Raw genomic sequence first — 15871 nt, forward strand, 5'->3', positions numbered from 1 at the left:
GTTCAGTGAGAGAAAATAGAGGGAAAGTGAAAGGGGAAAGAGTAATAGTTTTTTCTTTAAATTATTTTGTATGATTAAAAGAAGAGTAAATATCAAATACTTCTCCTTGTTCGGTACAAGAAAAATAGATTGAGAATGAAAGAATAATTTTTAAAATTTTATTAAGAACAATTTCTAATCATTTTGTACTAGTAAAATATGAACTTTTTTTCTGACTTTGTGGCTTTGGTATTATAAGTCACTTTTTCTTTCAATTTTTGACGAAAATAAAATTAAATTTCAGATAATTTTTATATACATCTAATTTTAGTTTTTCGTCGTCTATTCTTTCTAATCAAACACTAATTTTTTCTTATACGTCCCATTTTACTTTTATTTTTTTTAGTACACCTATTTTCGCCCCAATACACAAAAGAGTTTAAGCCTATTTTTAGATGAAATGATTTGAATTTGACCGAATAATTTAGGAAATTGATTTCAAATCAAAAGAATTTGAAACTCATCGACATACCAAAAAAACATAATTAAAATTATCCAAATAAATTCATAATTACTAGCTATATTAGTCGGTCAAAATTTTCCACCTCCGTATTAATTAATCCAAACACAGTGTAAAAACCGCTGCGTAATTAGTATACGATACACGTATTTTTCAGCTTTATATGTTCAAATATATAGAAAATAAGATATTAATTATATATCCATCCAATTTCCCACCAAAATTGCGTTGCAAACAGACCTATTAGTAGAACAGTCATACGATGTGCATTGAGTGAGGCCGTATATATGTATATACATATATATATATGTGAGTATTACGTGCACTTTGTTTCCCATGCAAATCCATGCACGTATTCACAGTTTACGCATACTCCCACATTCATGCACGTATTCATAACCCAACAGACAACTACTGGTGAAAAGTTAACTAAATTATTTAATACTCGGTAAAAATTAATAAACAAAAACTCGTTGGAACTAAATTCTTTAAATTGAATAAATCAAATTAAGTAAAAGTTTGGATGGAATTAAATTTTTAGCCCCATAAAAAAGAAATTCAATATTTTTTGTCCTCTGCTTTAGAGATTATTAAAATAGTATCAAAATAAAAAAAACTCGATGTATTTAATCTTATACTCTACTTGATTTTCAAAATGGTCCAATAATTTGAAAAACTGGACACATTTTAATTCAATAAATTCAATAAAATAGTAGGTCGAGTTATCTCAATTTGGGGTTATTTTAAAATCCCATAAAATAGAGGATAAAATGTGTTAAATTTTCATAATTTTGGAACTAGTTTGATAATTCCGTAAAACAAAGGACCAAAAACGTTGAAACTCCTATCCTAGTGGAAAAAAAAAAAAATACTTAAAGTTATCAATTACTCAAACTCGATTTTTGTTTGATCAATTAAAGTTCGTTTGAGTTTAATTAAATCAACAATCAAATCAAATTCAAGCACAAATTTTAAAACCCAATAGTAATTCATAAAAAAATTAAATAATGATATATTTGACTCGACTCTCGATATAATTTACAAGTCTACTTACAACCTCCAAAGTTTTAATCTACCAAATTTCTTATTCTAAATCATGCTATTATATATTTATTTCCATTTAATATATAGACTTCATCATCTATATGAAAGTTATGTATTTTTTTTAATTGAAGAAAATTATTTACATATGGAGTGTTTATATATTAAATAAAAAAGTAAATTACAAGGGCTCTACTGAGATTTGTCTAAATTATATATACCTCCTTATTACTTAAAAAATTACAAATATTCGTGCAATTTATAAAGATCCTAATAAATACCCTACAATTAGTTGACACAAAGAATTATTTGCTAGTTAGTTATAACCTTATTGGGGTATTTATAAATTTTAAATATCGAAAAAATATTTAAAATTATCATAAATTTGAGAAGGGCTCGTTGTAATTTGCACTAAATAAAATTTAGAATAAAAATCGAGTCTTTTCCTCCCACCAGTGTTGCAAGAAATAGAAAAATAGAGTTATCTCAGTACCGTAAAAAAAGAAAAGAAATGATGGAAAAGCATTGACAGACTTAATTCGCAAGGATTAAGAGAAGACAATGTGTGTGTGTGTGTGTGTGAGAGAGAGAGAAGGGGTTTGAGCTGCACCTACGTTTGTCGATACATCACATGAGGACCGGGGAGAAATCTATGAGGGTCGGCTACACGAATATCACATGGACCACCATTTCAGCAGCGAAAGAAATTGATCCACGTGTCACAAGTCTACATATGAATCCACCTGGCTAATTGCGTGGGGTTGACTACTCCGGGTATGTGGGCCCCTTCGCTCCTCAGCAGTTGTGCCACCTCAGCATAGCCCTGCGGCTTCGACTTCCCGTTCGGCTCGCCTTCCGTACACGGTTGGTTATGACTCAGGCTAAGCCTACTTCTCTTCGACTCAGCTAAGCTCACCGGCACAGCACCGGCTCGAGCCGGGTCAAACTTCTGCCCTAACAGCGTTCCCTTTGTTAAAAACTCGTAAGCCATGTAGCCAGCTAAAAGGCGGTTAGACGACACCGCTTGCTGCTCTGCTCCTTTACACGACGTCGTAGCTGGGTTCGTCCAACTAACGGCACGACTGACGGCCGTTGGCGGAACTAACGGCTTTGACAACGTGGAAGAATAAAAGGCCTCCATCTCTTTCCGCTTCCTTGACGCCCCTGGCATCACTAATCTGCGAGATTGGTAACTCATCCTGGCCGTTGATTTTATTTCAGGGAAACAAAAAAAAAAAAAAGTGAAATTGGACGCCGCGTCAGCAAAAGGACAAAACCGTCATTTCAGTGAAAACGACAGAGAAAAATTAAACTAAATTATACTGCAAATTGTTTAACCAAAATAACAAAAAAATAAAAAAGACGAAAAGCGTAAAACTTGAGGAATCAGAAGCGCAAATAGAGCTGAAAAATATCCATTTTTCACCCAAAAAATTGACAAAAAAAAGGGGAGTTGGATTTTATTTATATAAGGCGTAGAGAATTATTTAAGAATTCGAGAGAAATTTTACTGAACGGATGGAGAATGGGATTATCGGAAATTATAAATCTCCGGGCGGCGGATCTGGAGCGGAGGCGGCGGCGGGCTTCGCCGTGGGCGGTGGCTGAAGAGAGAGAGAGAGAGAGAGAGAGAGAGAGAGGAGTGCTGCAGATGAGAGGAACGAGATTTTATATATATATACATATAGAGAGAGAGAGAGAGGGAGGAATGGGGATGGAGAAAGGAGTTGTTGGGGAGGGAGCATTGTGGATTTTATAGCAGATGGCCGATGTTATGCCCTCTGTTTTTAGAAATATTTACTGAACTGCCATCGGATAACGTTTTGCTCCACCTGTTCTCTTTATATTGTAAAAATGTATTAGTGAAATGGCTATAACAGTTTACGGTTGCATAATTGATCATCCAATAATTCATTTATGAAAAATTGATTTTGAAATAATTCATTTTAGAAGAAATAATCACCTTTAAATTTATATGTTCTATGATTGACTATACGCATTGTAATTAAATTCCAAAATTATTATTTTTTAAAGTTAATAAAGAAATTAAAACATTATTTCTTGTCTGTTTGCCTCAGTGATCGAGCAGGCAAATCTTGTGTTTCGAGTACTAATGCACTTCTGTCCGTTTAATCTAATTACCCATTACGCCAGCTAAGTAAATTTTTAATTCCGTCTTTAACTTTAAAAATGAGATAAATTTTGAAATTTAGCTACAACCTGTATTTATATAATTAATTAGAAAATTGTGAATCCATACGTCATAATCATTTTTTTTAAGTCAATTATTCAAAATTCGATCTCACATAATAAAATATTTTATAACCAAATATGCCACTGTCCAGACAAAATGGACAATCAAATGAAAAACAATTATGACAAGCTAAAAGCTACAAATTGCGACTTTACATATGATTTTAATAAAATTTAATTCCAGAACCAATTATTTAAAAAGGGGTTAAACATCTTAGAAAATTACATTTTTACTCTGTTTAATTGCAAGCTCAGCTTTGGTGAAAATCCATGTGAGGGTATTTAGGTAATTGACACATTCTCAGCTGCATTTGGTACTCTTTTTTTCTAATTATGGATGATTAAATCAATGCGCATGTAATAAGATGTGATCTACTTACATATTATTTAGTTATTGGGACTGAAAAATTATATGATTCTTTTATATAGTAATATCAAATCTCATTTAATAATATCAAAATTATGTACAAATTATCAAATTTTATGCAAAATAATATAAAGTTGACGTATTTTTTTGTTATCATGGTATGATATGAGATGTCAATACACTATTTTATATGTAACTTAATTTGATAATGGCCCGAATAATATCTCGGGGCTGGTAGAACAACTACATTAAATTAATTAATTGTTCGAAAATTATGAATTTGTCTCTACAAAAGAAATTGATTATTACCTACAATACTATTGAATCAAAAGTTTAAAATAAATTATTAATTAAAAAATAAAATAAATTAATTAATAATTGAGTTTGAAATTAAAAATTCATCATAAAATTGGGTGTTTTATATTTTTATAACCATAAATTCAAAGGTCCACATCAAATTTGGGCCTTACGAGTTGGGAAGGATCGATCTAATATGAATACAAATATACTTTTTGGATTGGCTAATCGGGCTAAAACGTGTTAAAGTATAACCCGATAGCTGATGGGTCCATATCAAAGCTTATGGATCCAATAGATGTGAGCCCAGCTCATGGCTATCTAAAGAGGTCTCCAGCATACAACATTCCACACAATTCAATTCTATACAACACAAGGTTACACGTATACAATAAATCAAAAGACTCAAATTCAAAAGCTCTATGCCACGACAAAGCTCTGCAATCGCGAAGGTTTTACATCTTTCTTGGCATCAAATTCTTCAGCCTTGATACCAAATTTCAAGATGGCACATAGTTTGCTCTACAAATTTAGACGAAACTACACATCCATATTCAAGAACAAGCTTCAATTCCTTGGATCGAAACTCGAAGTGAAGAATCAGGGAATTATTTTTTTTACATAGACGTAGCCATTTTTTTCATTTAAATCAATAAAATTTATTTGTCCGTATTTCTCTTATCCCGCAATTATTTTTTGCAGACATGACTTTTTGTGTGAACAAATTTTTAACATGTCCAGTGGGACAATCCCTGCTTGAAGGTGGGGGTTCTGAGGGCTGGTCCCCAAATTTCTTTCTTCGGCTTAGAAAATAGTGTATAACACGACCAAACCATGTTGTTTTAGCTAAGTTGTGCTTCTTTTGGAAAGAAATTCAAACAGAGCTGAACACGATCATGTTTGAAAAAATCAAGTGGAACACGCTTTGGGCAGTTCAAAAATATAGATGACTCGTAAAAACGAGCGTCGCCAGCAACAGCATGAGAGTCGTGTTCCTTGACATGGTCATTTTCCTCTCCTCCATGTTCATAAAAAAAAAAAAAAAAAAAAAAAAAGGAGAAAATGACAATGCAGAAGTTAGGCAATTTTGTCTTCAAATTAAACAAGTTTTGAGGTTCCAACTTTGTACGATGTACTTTGTGATTGTTGATAATTAATGTTAACACAAACAAGAAACATAACACCTCATTTACCCAGAATGTAGTCATTTTTCCTTAACAAGCCCATTCATCTTCCCTGTAATCCCATCATGAAATAAGTAGGGTAAAAAGTTGCACGACGATTCAACCCTTCTTTCTAAGAAGTGGGAATAGCCGGTTCCCAATGGGAATGAGAGATGGGACCTTTTTGTAATATTTTTTTATGGACAAGAGACTAGCAGATAATCAAGGAACATGCAACACACTTTTTAGGAAAAAATCAGTAAATAAAGGGATGGTTCCCTTACCTGTAACCATAGCAAGAAATCCTTCTATAACTTTGACTTTTCGATTAGCAGGACAAGGTTATAAGTAATAAAAGAATAATGGGAAGTAGTCATATAGTCTGTAGCTTTTGAATCAACTACCCATTAACTACTTGGAAGGGTAAATGAGGCATTATGAGCATGAGAATTAAAAAATTTACCTATTTGAGCCAATGAACATGATAATCCATCAGAACCTTCTAGGGAATTCATGATGCTCCTTGAGCACTCAATCTCTTCTTTGCTAAGTTTATGTGTGATCTAGATTGGTCTTGACCCTCAGAGTTGCCAGAATCAGTAAAGAAGGCCTTTGCCTAACCTTCCTTCCAAGCACCTTTTTTTCTTGTTCTTGGAGGCTTCCCATATAGCTTCCAACATGTCTCATTGGTATGGTTTGACTTCTTACAGAAAGAACACCAAAGCACATCTCGATTTTTAGCTATTGGAGAGTCCAAATTAAAGTTTTGTTGTTGGTTTCTAGAGTCTCTCTTGTTGGATTTCATGGACATGAATGTTGAGCCTTCAGTAGCCTTAGGCTCCAACATCACCATTCTACGACTTTCCTCTGCTCGATTGACTGAGAAAGTGTCATTTAAAGATGCTACAGTTTCTCAGCCAAGTAGTTGAACTTGAATTTGGTGAAAATCAACATTTAGTCTTGCCAAAAACTTAAAAGTTTTTTCCGTTTCCACAAGTTTTTGAAGCTTCAGACTATCGGTAGCGCATTTCATACTAATATTCTGATAGTAGTCCAATTCAAGCCAAAGACTCTTCATTAGATTATCATACTCAATGACAGAACATGTATCTTGCTTGGTGGATGATATTCTGGTCTTAATCTCATAAATCAGAAAGACATCATTTACTTTAGAATATGACCAAGATACAACATCTAGGTCTCCTTAGAAGTTGAACGTGTATGCTCCTCTAATCTCTAGCTCCATTGAATTCCAAAGTCAAGATATGATCATTGAGTACTCTTCTTCCCAAGTTGCAAACTTAGGATCATTAACAGCTGGACCGCTTCCTAATAGATTAAGTTTTTATCCCTTGAGAAAAGTCTTAACTATATGTGACCAATGAAGGTAATCTTCCCATTTAACCAGTAAGAAAGAAATAGATTTTGCAGATCAACTATAACACACAAAAACAAGGTCATCAACTAACACATGAACATTTATGTAGTTGTTGTGTATTAATGAATTCAAGACAATAATCAGACTATTTTTGTCTTTAAGACAATATTGCGTAGCACTGGTGTTAATACTGATGGCAATTTGTCATCTAAGATACACTGATTGTCATTATCTCAAAATAGTAGGACTACAAATTTTAAGAAATTTCGAACAAAAAAACAAGTATCTTGAAACTTTCAATCATAAACACAAGAAGGCCGTTACTGTTAATAATGCTGGAATTCGATTCTGAATCTGATGGTGAATGAATTGAAATGGGGATGTTTATTTACACAAGTTGGAAAAATGTTGTTGCTAGACATCTCCAGTTGCAATTAACACTCGCTAGGTTAACAAGACACGATTGGATGATGATTGTCGTCATCAACTATTATTCTCGTATTACTAGGTTGCCATATAATAATATAACACAATCTGATCTAAATAAATTTATTAATTAAATTTTATATTTTAATTTCGCATTCAGCATTCTCCACCATTAATCATCACTAAATATTTATGATAATGTGATACAATGTTTTGGATTTGATTTGTTTAATTTTTAGCTGTTTTTTTCCCGGATCTAATGGGATGACACATACCAAGGAAATTCATGTATCACAAGTAGCATACAAATGGAAATTAATAGCTCTTGACTTTCTGATCCGAAGAGTAATTATTTCAAATACATCATCATCTTCATGCATCGAATATCGCACTTTTTCAAACTATAATTTATTAGTTGATGTTGACATATGACATTTTTCTGTTTCAATTACTCGATAAATTGTAAAAATAATAAATAAATTATAATAATTCATATAAAATGTGACGAATATTCGTACAAAATGAAACAGATATCTTGTATATCTAATGGAACTCAAACAAGAGGTGTTCAAAATTTAATTTTTCGGCCGAAAACCGACTAAACTGAATTTTCGGCTCATAGCGGTAATCGAATCGAAAATTCAATTCGGTTTTTGGTTATTTTTTAAAAAAATCGATTATTTTGGTTTATAAATTATCCTTGTTCAGTTAATCGTACTAAATTGAGTAACTAATTTTTTTAATTAATTATTTAAATAAATTAGTTTTTTCGATTTAAAATAGAGAAAAATCGAAATAGATTCAGTTAAATCGATCCTTTTTAATTCGATTTCAGCATAGAATTTCGATTCAATTTGATTTGCCAAACTGAACGCTCCTATTTCGAATCTATAACCTCAAATTTATGAATAAAATATTAAAATTGGGGTGCTTCCATTTAATCAAGTTAGCGTATTTTTCTTTTTTATTCTATAAGGTCATTATTCTGAAATATTTTTTATATTTATGTGACATAATATTGTATATGTATTTATATATATATATATATTTATTTATTAAAATATCAACAAAATAGAAAAACTTGAAATATTTTAAACTCGAGATCGGAAATATTAGGCTTGTTTCTAGACTGATAACAAATATATTTTAGTGCACAGGAAATCAAAATGTATTACATTGTTGATTAAGCTTATTTTTAGATAATATAAACTAAAATATCATATTATAATATTATTTAAAATTAAAATATGATATATTAACTAACAATTCTAATATATGATGAATTTAAAAAATAAATGCATTTTTTTGTACTTGATTGAAATTGTAACGATAAAATTTATATGCATTATATGAAATATGTATTTAGAAAAAAATATCGAAACGTATTAAATTGTTGATTAAGCTTGTTTTTAGATAATATAAATTAACAGACCTTATTGTAATATCATCTAAAATTAAAATAAATTTTGTTGTAGTGGATATTGAAATTATAACGACAAAATTTATATGCATTACACTAAATATTTATTTAAAAGATATTATCAAAATGTACAGAATTATTGATTAAGTTTTTTTTAGATAATATAGACTAAAAAAGCCATATTTCAAAATCATTTAAACTAAAATATGAGATATGGACTAATAATTTTAATATATAGTGATAATTGCATTTTGTTGTAATGGATTGAAATTGTAACGATAAAATTTATATACATTATATTTATTTATTTACAAAATAATTATCAAAACATACTAAATTGCCTATTAAGCTTGTTTTTAATATAAACCAAATATCATATTTTAATGTAATCTAAAACTAAATATGAGATATTAACTAATAATTCTAATGAATGGTGATTTTTAATACTTATTTACAAAAAAAGTATCAAAACCTTACTAAATTGTTGCTTAAGCTTATTCTTAAATAATATAAATAAAAATACTGTATTCATCATTATATAAAATTAAAATAAAATTAATAATTCTAATATATGGTGAATTTTGATATAAACTTGATATAATATTAAATATGCACTTAAATAATATTTAAAAAATTAAAAAGAAGGGCTGCTCACGAGCTCACGAACATGAAATATAGAGCTTGAGCTCGAGCTGAAGTCGAACTCAAATGCGAGCCGGCTCGGCTCAACGTGAGCCCTAGGCTTGAGTGCGCCGCTTGGGTCATTTGGGCTTAGGCCCAAGTGACAGTCGGGCCTTCAGCCCATTATCAGCCGAACCATAATTGGACTTCAGGTGGTTTTAGGAGAATGACCCAACAAGCTTTGAAATCCCTATTTTTGTTAATGGGTTTGGATCTAAATCTAATAACATATATTTTGGATTGAGTAATACATTTTTGTTCTCTATACATTTTCTTTTATTCGTTTTCTATCCCTAATTTTTGTGTGCTATGATTTTAGTTCATAATTTTTATAAATTTTTACAGGATTTTATAGATGGTAAAATTAATGAATTAGAGAATACGACTGTACTGCCCTACACGATCAGACCTTGTAACGCTCGAGAAAAAAGAGAGAGTTTACATGGCCTCTCCATGTTAGAGAACACTGCCACGTAAATCATATTATAGTTAGATAAAATTTATTATACATTTCTTGAATTTTAATTCCTTTTAGTGTTTCAAAAAACTTTTTTATCTTTCTGTTTCAGAAGAGTATTTTTGAAACATTTGAAATGACAGCTTCTACTACTAAAATTACTAAAAAAATATATTTTTAGGTCAAAAGCTAGAAGCACATTGAAAGGTGTTTTTAGTTGCTTTAATTTTTTTTTTGGTAAATAAATTTAACTTTATTTTTTATTATTTTATTTTTATTAATAATAAATTTAATTCAAATTTATTAATTTTAATTTATTTTAGAATTGTATATTCAAAATTGATATTGGAGTTTTCAAATAATTTGAATAATTTCAGTATAATCAAATTTACACTTTTTACATATTCAATAATTTAGAATTTTGATATTCTATTTGTTATATTATTTAATTATATTATTCCTGAATCATTAAAAAATACAAATTAAATAGTTATAATTAATTAATAATATATGTATATATATATATATATATATTATCTATCATGTAAGTTGGGCAATCTCTAAATGACCTAGGACTTCGTGGTCAGAGACTCAGAGATCAATTAGGGGTGGCAATGGGGTGTGTTTGGGTGGATCAGGGACCCACCACACCAACCTCAGGACGGACTCGGGACCCCCCCGCCTCGGTTTTTTTTTACACCCCACCCCGCCCCCACCCGCTCCAGTACAAAGCCCGTCGGGATGGGTCTAATTCGGTGGACTCGGTTATGTTTTAATTTTTCATTTGTAGTGAAAATATAAAAAAAGTTCAACATATCTGTTATAAATAAATTTGTTCCTCAAATATTCAAATCCAAAAATAATTTCTCAAATGAAAATAAATACAACATTATCATTCATCTTCTTCCTCGTCAAGAATTGTTTGGACAATTTTTCAATTCTTCAATTGTTGAAAAAGTACCTAACAATAAACAAATAAAAAATATAATATTTTCTTAATATTTATTCTACCAAAATAAAGTAAAAAAATATAATTAAAATTTTACTTACCATCTACCTCATTCCACAATCAACGACGAGAACACATCAATGCCTCCAAAGTAAAAATATATATATATATATTATATGCATACATATTATATTATATTATATATATATTATCCGGTCGAGTCTGGGGCGGGTCTCTATGAACCTGAGACACGGCCTGGACCCGGTGTTAAGGGCCGCCCGTGCACTCGGCACCCTTGACACACATTCCGCCACGCAATCGCTCAACTCAGCCGAGCAACAACCTTCACTGACAGATGCTGGTTTCTGCAATCTTAGAGTTTTAGGCGTAGGTCTTTTGTCTTGTACATGTTATACGCTTGTAAATACTTTTGCTTGCTCAGGGGGACGTTATACTTCCTGAGGTGCGATGTTCAACTTTCTTTGTATCTACTGTTGTCAATAGAAAAAATCTTTTTAAACCTATTATAGGGGGGAATGAGTTCTCGAAGTTTGGTGTAGTGTTGCGTGCTAGTGTCCCCCTCAAGGCGATCCCCTTGCTCTAGCATCGTTTATACAATGTATATGCAATTTGCTAGTCAATGAAATCCACATTCTGAATCTCGTGCTCAATTTATTGCTTTCTTACTGCACCTTACTTATTGTTGTTGCTGCTGTCGCGATCTGTGTTGCTATTCCCGTTGGCGTGTTGTGCTAGTGTTAGCGGGAGTTCGATTGTGGTGTTACTATTGGCAGAAGTAGTCATTTACTGCAGACTGCTAGCCACACGGTGCCCCTTTCTCCACATTGCGGAAGGTGCCTCATGAGAAGTGGTATCAGAGCCTCGATGCTTTTATGGGGCCGATGTGGATTGCTGTGACCCAAGCAAATTCTGCTGCGAGAATAGTGGGCCAAGATGCTGAGAGCCCGAGCGAGCCGTAAACCTAGAGGACAAAAACTCCTGGTTGACTGAATTGGTGATGAATTTGGAGGAGAAGGCCTTTTCCCTAGAAATTGAGATCACGGTGCTGAATTCCGAGCGGGATGAATATCATCAGGTGGTCCAAGAGATGGCTAGTGCCTTCGGAGGCAGTAGCATTGCAAGTATGCGGCATGAGATGGAGCAGATGTCTATTTAGATTGGTCTGCTGCAACATGCAGTGAGTAACGCCCCTGTTGTTGCTCATGATCCTAGTGCTAGACTTCGGATTCCTGAATCGAATGCTTGTGGTGGTGCTCGTGACACGAAGGAGGTCTAGAACTTTGTTTTCGACATGGAGCAATACTTCCTTGTGGCAAATATGGAAGATGAGGCGAGGAAGGTGTCGACTGCAACAATGTATCTGACGGGTGATGCCAAGCTGTGGTGGCACACCAAATATGTTGAAATCTAGGGTAACCAGGTGCGACTGGATACCTGGCCCCTTTTTCAGAAAGCGATTCGAGAGCAGTTCTTCTTGAAGAACATCGATTACAATGCCAGGCGGGCATTGCGGAAGTTGGAGCATACAGGCTCCGTGCGAGATTATGTGAAAGCCTTCTCGGTGCTGATGCTGGATATCCGAGACATGTCGAAGAAGGATAAGCTCTTTACTTTCATGGAGGGCCTGAAACCGTGGGCGCGTCTTGATCTGCAACGCCAACGGGTGACTAATTTGGGGTCGACTATGGTAGCGGCCGAACGCTTGACAGATTTCAACTTGAAGAACCAGAGAGATAGGCAGACGACGTCTGGCCCCATACAGAATAAGCCGAGCGAGGCGAGATCGAAAGTCCCATGCTCAGAATAGTTTGCAGGGCAGTTCGAGCAGTAATAAGCCCCAGGAGAACAAGCAGTGGGCGCCGTAGAAGATCAGCGGATGCTTCGTATGCGATGGCCCGCATAGATATCGGGATTGCCCGAAGAAACAATTACTGAATGCTCTGTTGACCTTTACCGACAAGATGTCGCCTGCAAAGACTGTGATGCCACAAACATCTGCGAGTGGCGGAAATGATTCGAAGGAGGACGAGGACAACTTGGGTGCCATCTCCCAATGGTGCAACACGTTGTCCCAGGTGGCGGCAAAGAAGACTATGCCACCCCGGATGGGGAAGAGTGCTCCGACTCTTATTGGGAGCCATCCTGAAGAAGCATAGCCCCGGAATCCTAGGAAGAAATGGTTGACGTTCATTGATGTGAAGATTGATGGCAAACCCATCTGTGCCATGATTGACATTGGAGCTTCTCACAACTACCTTGCGAGAGCCAAAGTAGAGACTTGGGCTCGTGCCGGAGAAGGGAATTGGGCGAGTGAAGGCAATTAACTCAGCTGCACAACCTATTACTGGTGTGGCCGAATTGTGCTGATTAAGATTGGTCCTTTTGATGGCAAGACCAATCTTTCTGTCGTGGTGATGGACGACTTCAAACTCATCCTTGGGATTGAATTTTTGCGAGACACAAGTACCGCGGTTTTGCCGCACGTTGATTCAATGATTATACTGGGCCCAAACCTTGTATCATCCCCACATTGGCTGGGCGCACAGGAGAGAAAATTTTTTCGGCTATGCCATTTGAGAAGGGGCACAAGCGGAATGAGCCATCCTACTTGTGCACTCTTCACTTTGAGAAACTTGAGGAGGCGTCAGGGCCCATCCCTGGCGAAATAAAGAAGTTGCTGAAGGAGTTTGAGGACGTGATGCCAGATGGCTGCCTTGAAAGCTACCGCTGACGGGGGCAGTGGATCACGACATTGAGTTGGTGCCTCGCATGAAGCTTCCCGCCAGGGCACCGTATAGGATCTCGCAACATGAGCTTGTGGAGCTTAGGAAGCAGCTGAAGGACATGGTTGAGAGCGGCATCATTAAGCCCTCTAAGTCGCCGTATGGGGCGCCGATCCTATTCTAAAAGAAGGCCGACGACTCCCTACTTATGCAAATTGGGCAGCTTGTCAGCCATAAGGAGATCATTAACAGGATTTTGCTTCTTTTTGGGGGTAAGTCTGGTTTTATGGAAGACAAAGGAACAGACAATAGCGGCAAGGTCATTTGCAGAAGCATGGCAACAACCACTTATGAGATCACTTGGGTTATATATCTTCTTCACAACTTGAGTGTCAACGTTGATACTCCAGTCCCATTTTTCTGCGGCAACAAAGGCAGCATTACACATCACAACCAACCCAGTGTTTCATGAAAGGACCAAACATTAGAAATTGATTGTCATATTGTTAGAAATAAGTATAAGGAAGGTGTGATTCAGCCAACATATATAGTTTCTAAACAACAAATTACGGATATTTTCACTAAGCCTCTGTCTAGTGCGTCATTCCTTCATTTACTTTCCAAGTTAGGCATGGTTGCCTTGTATCCACGCCCATCTTACGAGGGGGCTGATGAAGTTATTGAAGATGCTGAGCCTGAAGCAGCAAAACAGAGCTTAAAGAAGTTGGCAGAGCCTGAAGCAACAGAACAAACCTAAAAGAAGTTGCTGTGTTTTTTTATTTAAAGTCGTGTTGCGTTTTCCACTATACGTTAATTTCAATTTTTTAGTTAAAAGAGGTTAGTTTCTTTTCTTTTCTTGCTATTTAAGCAGATAGAGTGAGAGAATGTTCTACAAGTTCCATTCTACATATTCTCGTTTTTCTTCAATGCATCTATTCATTCTTTTTCAGTACTCTTCTTGTGAATGTTAGCACAAATCCCTTACACTGCCATCGCAACTCCTTCGTCCATTTGAATGCTACACCCACCTATAACGTTTTATATGCATAAATATTTACAATATAATATATATAATATTTATTATACATATAAAACTATTAACAAATATTGTATTAAATAAGCGGGAAATTATGTCATTTAATTGAAAAAAAAGCCCGTTATGCTACATTTTTAGTATCACAAGGGAGTTTTTTGCTGTCTTTTTCAATTACAGGGGTTTATTTTAACATTCGAAATAACACACGGGTGTAAAATGCATTTAAATCCTAATATAATTACTATTAACAAGAATTGTGCATTAAGTTGTCGTTACACATAATATATATAACACATTTATAATGACAATTTCGTGAAAACACAAAATATACCGACAATTATATTTGTTATTCACCACTAAAAAAAAGAATTGACTATTTTCTATGTACATTATAAATTACTAAAACTTAAAAAAAAAAGTATTAAATTAAGCCTATGTACCACAGTCAAACAAAAAATAGATGTGAAAACTTAAATTATGACCAGAGTTAATCAACGTTCGTTATGATTTTATATATTTATGGCCAAAATATTTGCTACAATGAAACAACAATTTATGATCGTTATACAATCGTAGTTAATTAATATGATCTCTAAATTTTTACTTTTAATTATAATAAAAAATTATATTTTTTTGAGTGCACTACATTGTCAATATATCAGTAATTATGTACAAGAAACTCATGCACAATTTTCCAAGTACAACACTATGAAATCTTGTTTTGTAATGCAAAGGTTGTTGTCCTCAGTTGACTTCTTACAAACCGCAATTTCCTCAGCCTCCTCTTTCTTTTTAAGTGTGTACACATCCATTTGTCTCCTATTGCAAGTGGATGAATTAAACTCTTCAACTACTGCTGCCAATGATTATCGCTGAAGTTTTTTATATTTAAACAAAAAAAAAATTAAAAAAAATGCGAGCAACACTCTTGTGATATTCTAAACGAGCAAATTATCTTTCATAAAAAAATAACAATTTATCTCTCTATATTTTTAAAAGTGCAGTAATTTATCCACCTGTATTTTTCAAAATAAAGCAATTTACCTCCATTCACCTCCTTAGATATGAAGGTAAATTGTTTCATTATAGAAAATACGGGAAGATAAATTGCTATTTTTTTGGGTAAATTATATTTTGTCATTTGAACTATGCCCGTTTCT

At 33.8% G+C, this 15871-nt stretch overlaps 1 protein-coding gene across 2 annotated transcripts; it reads right to left on the minus strand.

The window, feature by feature from the left end:
- Positions 1-1961: 1961 nt before the first annotated feature.
- Positions 1962-3268, minus strand: LOC105158477 (uncharacterized). 2 transcript variants are annotated; one of them, XM_020692287.2, is made up of 2 exons: positions 3057-3268; positions 1962-2739 (listed from the first exon to the last, which is right to left on the minus strand). In XM_020692287.2, exon 2 carries the CDS (start codon positions 2736-2738, stop codon positions 2268-2270), a length of 471 nt encoding a protein of 156 aa, XP_020547946.1. In that variant the 5' UTR covers position 2739; positions 3057-3268; the 3' UTR covers positions 1962-2267. The 2 variants fall into 2 exon arrangements, with proteins under 2 accessions (XP_020547946.1, XP_011073563.1); XM_011075261.3 differs by having other exon boundaries at positions 3052-3268.
- Between the last annotated feature and the right edge of the window lie 12603 nt (positions 3269-15871).

Source organism: Sesamum indicum, linkage group LG3, assembly GCF_026168435.1.
Source record: "Sesamum indicum cultivar Baizhima isolate 11 linkage group LG3, ASM2616843v1, whole genome shotgun sequence".
Taxonomy (NCBI): domain Eukaryota; kingdom Viridiplantae; phylum Streptophyta; class Magnoliopsida; order Lamiales; family Pedaliaceae; genus Sesamum; species Sesamum indicum.